Genomic DNA, 10,000 nt, shown 5'->3' with positions numbered 1-10,000 from the left:
TAAACAAGCAATTATTTTAATAATTAAATATGGTCATTTTAAATGAATTATTATGATCATTTAAAATTAATTATTTCATATATGTTTATTTTATTGTATAATTCTATGTCTGGATGTAATAAGGAGTCAGAAAAAATACAAATAAAAACACAATTAATTTTGATGTTTTTAGCAAAATATAGTAAAAATGTATTTAGTTTTTTTTGTAATTAATAAATATATTTATTTTTAGGTAAGATAAACATAATAATACAACGTGTCTCTAGAGCAGGTCAGCAGCAGGAAGCATGAAGTGCTCTAAAACTTGCTGGTAGACGGCTGCGTTGACCCTGGATCTCAGGAAACAGAGTGGACCGACACCAGCAGATGACATGGCACCCCAAACCATCACTGATGGTGGAAACTTTACACTAGACTTCAGGCAACGTGGATCCTGTGCCTCTTCTGTCTTCCTCCAGACTCTGGGACCTCGATTTCCAAAGGAAATGCAAAATTTGCATGGTTGAGTGATGGTTTGGGGTGCCATGTCATCTGCTGGTGTCGGTCCACTCTGTTTCCTGAGATCCAGGGTCAACGCAGCCGTCTACCAGCAAGTTTTAGAGCACTTCATGCTTCCTGCTGCTGACCTGCTCTATGGAGATGGAGATTTCAAGTTCCAACAGGACTTGGCGCCTGCACACAGCGCAAAATCTACCCGTGCCTGGTTTACGGACCATGGTATTTCTGTTCTAAATTGGCCCGCCAACTCCCCTGACCTTAGCCCCATAGAAAATCTGTGGGGTATTGTGAAAAGGAAGATGCAGAATGCCAGACCCAAAAACGCAGAAGAGTTGAAGGCCACTATCAGAGCAACCTGGGCTCTCATAACACCTGAGCAGTGCCAGAAACTCATCGACTCCATGCCACGCCGCATTAACGCAGTAATTGAGGCAAAAGGAGCTCCAACCAAGTATTGAGTATTGTACATGCTCATATTTTTCATTTTCATACCTTTCAGTTGGCCAACATTTCTAAAAAATCCCTTTTTTGTATTAGCCTTAAGTAATATTCTAATTTTGTGACACACGGAATTTTGGATTTTCATTTGTTGCCACTTCAAATCATCAAAATTAAATGAAATAAACATTTGAATGCATCAGTCTGTGTGCAATGAATAAATATAATGTACAAGTTACACCTTTTGAATGCAATTACTGAAATAAATCAAGTTTTTCAAAATATTCTAATTTACTGGCTTTTACCTGTAGGTATCCTGGGCATGACGTTAAAGTGCATCCGGCAGTGGAGACTCCTCTATGGGGTCTTGGGGCACTACGAGGTTAACCGCTTTACTACTGTTACTCCAGGTGGCCCTTGGCAAAGGCCTAGTACCTGACTGCCCCCTAGCCAGGGATACGGTGAAGACCTCAACGGCGGAGCAGGCGGAAGACAGTAGATTTAAGAACTACCACACTGCAAAAACTGAAATCTAAGTAAGATGAAATATCTCAAATAAGGGTGATATTTGCTTATTTTCTGTCTGATAAGATAATTCTTCTCACTAAGGCAGATTTTATGTTCCGGTGTTTTACTTGTTTTAAGGGTTTTGGTCCGAAATGATCTCAGTAAGATATTACAGCTTGTTGCTGAGATTTGATGACCTATATTGAGTAAAACATGCTTGGAACTAGAATATCAAGTGTTGCAAAGCTGTGTCATCAACACTCACAAGTATAAAACTACTTTTTTAAAGTAATAATTTCTTACTTCAAGCATGAAAAAAAATCATGATGCCAAGCGTACATCATTATGTCAAGATAATGGCACTAGCATTTACTTATTTTAAGAATATTTTCCAACATATTGAGCAAAAAGGTCTCTTTTTTTTCTACCAAGAAAAGTGCACTTAGTGAGAATATACTTATTTTAAGGTATTTTTGGGTTCATTGAGGTTAGCTAATTTTACTTGTTTTGGAAAGTCTTGACAAGCCGAATTTTCTTGTTCTATTGGCCGATAATTTTGCTTAGTTCAAATAAAATACCCCTAATTTTTGTATTATTTTTCTTTGTTTTTGAACACTGACTTTTTGCAGTGCACAACGGCTGCGATGGCGGAAGAAGGCTGCAGCAGAAAAGGGTCCCCCAGTCGTCTTGGACTCCAGGCCACTGGATCCTGACCCGGATCTGTCAAGGATCGTGTGGTGACTGTCTGCGCACCAGTCTCCCCACGTAAAACAAAGTCACGCACAGGCATCCTCCATAAAGGGATACACCCCTACCAGGAGGATCGTCATACTCGTTCGAGCGACCGCCGATGATGATGATGAGATATAGGAAATAAAATATAATCAAGTGATTCTTTGGCCAACCTGGAGCCATAGTTTGAGAGTCACTGTTAATTTTCTATTATATATTCTGACTACCGTATTTTCCGCACCATAAGGCGCCCTGGGTTATAAGCCGCGCCTTCAATGAACGGCATATTTCAAAACTTTGTCCACCTATAAGCCGCCCCGTGTTGTAAGCCGCATCTAACTGCGCTAAAGGAATGTCAAAAAAACAGTCAGATAGGTCAGTCAAACTTTAATAATATATTAAAACCAGCGTGATGTGGGCGCGCATGGAGTCGTATATCAACATGGACGGAGCTGCGTGAAAAAAGCCACCCGGCCTCTTCGCGTAAACTTAAACTTACCTTAACCACTCGCTCATCTTTTCTTCATCCATCCCTTCGAGTTAGCTTTTATGATGACGCCGGCTGGAAAGGTCTCTTTTGGCAAGGTCTTCCTTTTGAATATCACCATGGGTGGAAGTTTCTGGCCATTAGCATGGCAAGCTAGAACCACAGTGAAGGATGACTTCTCATTCCCTGTGGTGCGAATATTCACCGTACGTGCTCCCGTTGTATCCACAGTGCGGTTCACAGGAATATCAAAAGTCAGTGGAACCTCGTCCATGTTGATAATGTTCTCTGGCCGGATCTTTTTTTCAGCTATCTTGTTTTTACAATATGCACGGAAAGTAGCCAGCTTTTCTTGAAAGTCTTTAGGCAGTTGCTGTGAAATAGTAATCCGTGTGCGGATGGAGAGATTGCGTCTTTTCATGAACCGGATCCCTGTCGCTTAGTAGGAGCCATTTTGTGGTCTTTACAGATGTAAACACACAAAGGAAATGAAACGTACGGTATATCCGCGCGCTTTTTCTTCTTCTACGCGGGCGGGTGGTTGCTTACAGTAGAAGAAGAAGCGCTTCCTGTTCTATGGGGGCGGGTGCTTACCTTGGCGGTTGCTTGCGTAGAAGAAGAAGCACTTCCTCTTCTACGGGGAAAAAAGATGGCGGCTGTTTACCGTAGTTGCGAGACCGATACTTCATGAAAATGAATCTTAATATTAATCCATATATAAAGCGCACCGGGTTAAAAGCCGCACTGTCAGCTTTTGAGTAAATTTGTGGTTTTTAGGTGCGGCTAATAGTGCGGAAAATACGGTATTTATTTAAAAAAAAAATTATATTTTTTAATATTTTGTAGCACTTTGAGATTTTAACAAATGTAAAGTGCGTTACAAATGTAATTCATTATTATTATTATTATTATTATTATTACTGTGCAAAACCGATGTCCTGAAATAAAATTTTAGAGGTTTAAGAATAAACAGCAAGTAAGAAATAAAACCTCTTAGCGGTGGTAAAACTACCAAACTGCAAGGTATGATTGTGACGAAATCAATACAATTAACTAAATCTGAACTTTAAGCTTCGGCCTGCAGTAAAAAGTGATTTTTTTTTTTTTTGCAATATCTATAAAACACTGTGGCGGCCTTTGAGACAACGATAAGTGCATTATATATAAGAGTAAATATTGGGGAAAAACGCAGCACTTGTTGAAGAACTGTGGCTATCAGGCATAGAATGGTAATATCTGGATATGAAAAATTACAAGGTGCAGCAGCGTTTAAATATAATGTGACAGGGGAGGAATTAGGTTTTATTTTTGTTTTTAAAAAAACAGATTTTAATTCATAGCCGCTAGGGTTGTACGGTATATCGGTATTAGTATAGTACCGCGATACTAATGAATCATTTTCGATACTATACCACCAGCCGATGAGCATGTTCGGCAGCGCACAATCACGGAGTACTTACAAGCAGACACAGTGTGTAGACAGAAAAGGGAGAACGGACGCATTTTGGCTTAAAAACTAACGATAAAGGTGAAGTTATAACACTGAAACGCCCTCAGGAAGAGGTGCTTTAAGACATGGCTAGCTAGCTAGCGAGCGGACATCCTTCCTCAGTGTTTTAGCTACTTCTAAATCACTAATCCTGGTCTCCATGGCGACAAATAAAGTAAGTTTCTTACCAGTATCATCCCTGCAGGACGAGGAATAGCTAAACATGCTTCACTACACACCGTAGCTCACTGGCATCAAAATGTAAACAAACGCCATTGGTGGATTTACACCTAATATCAACTGACTGATTGATTGAAACTTTTATTAGTAGATTGCACAGTACAGTACATATTCCGTACAATTGACCATTAAATGGTAACACCCGAATAAGTTTTTCAACTTGTTTAAGTCGGGGTCCACATTAATCAATTCATGGTAGAAGCCACTGTAATGATATCAAGTACAGGAGCGTATCGAGTCGATACTACTATGATTACATCGCTATTTTTTGGCATCACAACATCTTCCTTTGTTTTAAAAAAAATGTATATTATGTTTGTAAACTCGACCAGCTCTATACTCTCGGCAGGGTCCTTGAGGGTGCATGGGAGTTTGCCCAACCAGTCTACACGTGTTTTGTGGACTTGGAGAAGGCATTCGACCGTGTCCCTCGGGAGGTCCTGTGGGGAGTGCTCAGAGAGTATGGGGTAACGGACTGTCTGATTGTGGCGGTCCGCTCCCTGTATGCTCAGTGCCAGAGCTTGGTCCGCATTGCCGGCAGTAAGTCGGACACTTTTCCAGTGAGGGTTGGACTCCACCAAGGCTGCCCTTTGTCACCGATTCTGTTCATAATTTTTATGGACAGAATTTCTAGGCGCAGTCAAGGCGTTGAGGGGATCTGGTTTGGTGGCTGCAGGATTAGGTCTCTGCTTTTTGCAGATGATGTGGTCCTGATGGCTTCATCTGGCCAGGATCTTCAGCTCTCACTGGATCGGTTCGCAGCCGAGTGTGAAGCGACTGGGATGAGAATCAGCACCTCCAAGTCCGAGTCCATGGTTCTCGCCCGGAAAAGGGTGGAGTGCCATCTCCGGGTTGGGGAGGAGATCTTGCCCCAAGTGGAGGAGTTCAAGTACCTCGGAGTCTTGTTCACGAGTGAGGGAAGAGTGGATCGTGAGATCGACAGGCGGATCGGTGCGGCGTCTTCAGTAATGCGGACGCTGTATCGATCCGTTGTGGTGAAGAAGGAGCTGAGCCGGAAGGCAAAGCTCTCGATTTACCGGTCGATCTACGTTCCCATCCTCACCTATGGTCATGAGCTTTGGGTTATGACCGAAAGGACAAGATCACGGGTACAAGCGGCCGAAATGAGTTTCCTCCGCCGGGTGGCGGGGCTCTCCCTTAGAGATAGGGTGAGAAGCTCTGCCATCCGGGGGGACCTCAAAGTAAAGCCGCTGCTCCTCCACATCGAGAGGAGCCAGATGAGGTGGTTCGGGCATCTGGTCAGGATGCCACCCGAACGCCTCCCTAGGGAAGTGTTTAGGGCACGTCCGACCGGTAGGAGGCCGCGGGGAAGACCCAGGACACGTTGGGAAGACTATGTCTCCCGGCTGGCCTGGGAACGCCTCGGGGTCCCACAGGAAGAGCTGGACGAAGTGGCTGGGGAGAGGGAAGTCTGGGCTTCCCTGCTTAGGTTGCTGCCCCCGCGACCCGACCTCGGATAAGCGGAAGAAGATGGATGGATGGATGGATGTTTATAAACTCAGGAAATATGTCTTTGAATATGACTAATGTATGATCCTGTAACGACTTGGTATCAAATTGATGCCTAAATTTGTGGTATGATCCAAAACTAATGTAAAGTGTCCAACAACGGAAGAATAAGTGATTATTACATTTTAACAGAAGAGTAGATAGAACATGTTAAAAGAGAAAGTAAGCAGATATTAACAGTAAATGAACAAGTAGATTAATAATTCATTTTCTACCACTTGTCCCTAATAATGTTGACAAAATAATAGAAGAAAAAAAAACTGATATTAACAGTAAATGAACAAGTGGATTAATAATGTTTTTTTTTACAGCTTGTCCTTTATAATTTTGACAAAATAGATTGATAAATGACACAATATGTTACTGCATATGTCAGCAGACTAAATTAGGAGCCTTTGTTTGTTTACTTACTACTAAAAGACAAGTTATGCAATAAAAAACATATGTTTAATGTACCCTAAATATTTTTTTGTTAAAATAAAGCCAATAATGCAATTTTTTTGTGGTCCCCTTTATTTAGAAAAGTACCGAAAAGTATCGTAATAATTTTAGTACCGGTACCGGTTTAGGTACCAAAATATTGGTATCGTTACAACACTAATAGTCACTCTAAAAGCACTTTTACTGGTAGCTGCTGTTTCTTATGGTCATCAGTGCACTACTTGGAAACTAATGACTCATATACTGTAGATGCCGGACTCACCTGCAGTCACTCCTGAGGTCATGGAGGCACAATTGTGGAGAAGAAATAAAGAGCAGGCTGCTCGGGTTGAAGGCGGTTCTCTCGGCTGACAGCGGCCGTCTGTCTTATAAAGCCTAGCGAGGAGGAGGAAGAGGAGGAGGAGTCACGTTGCAAGAAAACTTCACATTTACTCTGAGCAGGAAAGAAATAGGTGGAAAAGCAAATACAGGAAATTATGCAACTTAGGTTGACGCTTGGAGCTTTTTCCTTCCTTGTGAAGTCATTACGGAGGATATTTAAGTATCCAGAACATTTACCGGAATTTTAATCATAAGCATACATTTATTTCACATCTTGAAACAGTTTTATGGGCAACCATAATCTTTGGAAGGGGGTTGACAAAAAAAAAAAAATGCCTATCAAGCAAACAACTTATCTAAACTTGCAGTGAAAATAATTTAAGCTGGACTGTAAACTCAATTTAGGTTTACAAACCTGCAGTCGTCTGCAAGAAACCGATAAAAAAAAAAAAAAAGTCTGACATATTTACTATTACAAACGCATAGGGCCTGATCGACTAAGATCTAAATACCACGACTAAACTTAGGCCATCACGTGGACAAAAGATAAGACCTTCTGGAGGAAAGTTCTGTGGTCAGATGAAACAAAAATTGAGCTGTTTGGCCACAATACCCAGCAATATGTTTGGAGGAGAAAAGGTGAGGCCTTTAATCATATCAACACCAGGTCTACCGTCAAGCATGGTGGTGGTATTATTATGCTCTGGGCCTGTTTTGCTGCCAATGGAACTGGTGCTTTACAGAGAGTAAATGGGACAAGGAAAAAGGAGGATTACCTCCAAATTCTTCAGGACAACCTAAAACCATCAGCCCGGAGGTTGGGTCTTGGGCGCAGTTGGGTGTTCTAACAGGACAATGACCCCAATCACATGTCAAAAGTGGTAAAGGAATGGCTATATCAGGCTAGAATTAAGGTTTTAGGATGGCCTTCCCAAAGTCCTGACTTAAACGCGTGGACAATGCTGAAGAAACAAGTCCATGTCAGAAAACCAACAAATTTTGTCAAGAGGAGTGGTCAAAAATTCAACCAGAAGCTTGTGGATGGCTACCAAAAGCGCCTTATTGCAGTGAAACTTGCCAAAGGGACATGTAAGCAAATATTAACATTGCTGTATGTATACTTTTGACCCAGCACATTTGGTCACATTTTCAGTAGACCCATAATAAATTCATAAAAGAACCAAACTTCATGAATGTTTTTTGTGACCAACAAGTATGTGCTCCAATCACTCTATCACAAAAAAAATAAGAGTTGTAGAAATTATTGGAAACTCAAGACAGTCATGACATTATGTTTTTTACTCGTGTATGTAAACTTTTAATGTATGTATGTATTAGAGATGCGCGGTTTGCGGGCACAACCGCGGAGTCCGCGGATTATCCGCGGATCAGGCGGATGAAATTTAAAAAAATTAGATTTTATCCGCGGGTCGGGTCGGGTCAGGCGGTTGAAATAAAAAAAAATTTGATTTTAAATAGATTCAGGCGGGTGGCAGTTAAACCAATTGGGAAATATATATACATAGTTAAATGTTGTTACCCACATACGAAAAACGAGCAGGCACCTGCAGCATATGCCACAACAGAAAAAAAAAAGAAAAGAGATGGACACTTTTACGGAGCGGAGAAGGGACGCCTCGCCGGGGTCCGGGACCGAGGCCCCTTCCCCCGAGAGGGCCCCACCGGGAGCCGTAGCTGAGGCGATCCGCGAGAAGGGCCCGACGCACGTCCAGGGTCACCACCGCACCGACACCCCGCCTCGTCCGCCTTCGCTGCGGCCGGCGTCACGCGCAGCAGGTAAGCAGCTTACCTGCCCGCCACCCCCGTGGCCGGGGGCTCGTAACAGGGGTCACTCCGCGCGCTCCGCCCGCGCAGCTTACCTGCCCGCCACCCCTGTTGCCGGGGGCGCGTAACAGGGGTCACTCCGCGCGCAGTGCGCTCACGAAAGGGGTGGGGCTCACCCTGGTTGATATAGACAGCAGGACGGTGGCCATGTAAGTCGGAACCCGCTAAGGAGTGTGTAACAACCCACCTGCCGAATCAACTAGCCCTGAAAATGGATGGCGCTGGAGCGTCGGGCCCATACCCGGCCGTCGCCGGCAGCGAGACGTGCTTGGAGGTGCGCTCAGCGTGGCTCCCATATGATTGCGCACTGGTGTGCGTCTGGGTCGTGACAGCGTGGCACGCGAATGTCTGTACTGCATTGGATCAGTCTCCTTTCTTTAACAGGCAAAAGCTTTATAACCTCACTAATGCCTTGCATCGTCTATATTAGATATATAACAACGGGCGGGTGCGGGCGGGTGCGGTTCTGATCAAATGTTACATCGGGTGGATGGCGGATGGTTGACGACTTTCTGATGCGGTTGCGGATGAAATAATTGCCTATCCGCGCATCTCTAGTATATATATATATATATATATATATATATATATATATATATATATATATATATATATATATATATATATATATATATATATATATATATATATATATATATATATATATATATATATATATATATATATATATAATATATATATATGTATATATATATATATATATATATCTTTATATATATATATATATATATATGTACAGTATATACAGTAAATAAATAATAAATGAATAGAACTATATAAAATATTGCATAACTAATATAATAAAAAGTAAAATACAAATGCCTTCAATAAAATAATTAATATCAGGTAAAAGCCACATCAAAAAGGTGGGTCTTAAACCTGCTCTTAAAAACATGCCCTGAGGTCCTCCGGCAAGCTGTTCCATAATGGTGGAAAGATGCCATCCCGAGACTTTGTGTCCTGACTTTTGGCATAATTAGTACAAACCCTGTTTCCATATGAGTTGGTAAATTGTGATAGATGTAAATAAAAACGGAATACAATGATTTGCAAATCATTTTCAACCCATATTCAGTTGAATATGCTACAAAGAGCGTTGTTAAAAGGAAAGGCCATGTAACACAGTGGTGAACATGCCCTTTCCCAACTACTTTGGCACGTGTTGCAGCCATGAAATTCTAAGTTAATTATTATTTGCAAAAAAAAAAAAAAAAGTTTATGAGTTTGAACATCAAATATTTTGTCTTTGTAGTGCATTCAATTGAATATGGGTTGAAAAGGATTTGCAAATCATTGTATTCCGTTTATATTTTACATCTAACACAATTTCCCAACTCATATGGAAACTGGGATTGTAGATAAGTGCCGGAGGATCTCCGGGCCCGGTAAAGATGAATAGGGTAATAGCAAATCTGAAAGATAAGAAGGCCCAATACCATAAAAAAAACATT

At 41.7% G+C, this 10,000-nt stretch overlaps 1 protein-coding gene across 1 annotated transcript in view; it reads right to left on the bottom strand.

Annotated features, from left to right (window-relative positions):
* LOC133575232 (regulator of cell cycle RGCC) overlaps window positions 1-6,715 on the bottom strand; it is a 24,325-nt gene extending 17,610 nt beyond the window's left edge. The window contains exon 1 of the mRNA XM_061927814.2: window positions 6,625-6,715. Within this exon, the coding sequence (XP_061783798.1) occupies window positions 6,625-6,646 (22 nt within the window). The 5' untranslated portion in view covers window positions 6,647-6,715. The remainder of the gene's footprint in view (window positions 1-6,624) is intronic.
* Window positions 6,716-10,000: the final 3,285 nt, after the last annotated feature.

This window comes from Nerophis lumbriciformis, linkage group LG35, assembly GCF_033978685.3.
Source record: "Nerophis lumbriciformis linkage group LG35, RoL_Nlum_v2.1, whole genome shotgun sequence".
In the NCBI taxonomy this organism is placed as follows: domain Eukaryota; kingdom Metazoa; phylum Chordata; class Actinopteri; order Syngnathiformes; family Syngnathidae; genus Nerophis; species Nerophis lumbriciformis.
Note: the sequence above shows the minus strand (reverse complement) of the source record. Positions and strands in the feature narration are given on the sequence as shown.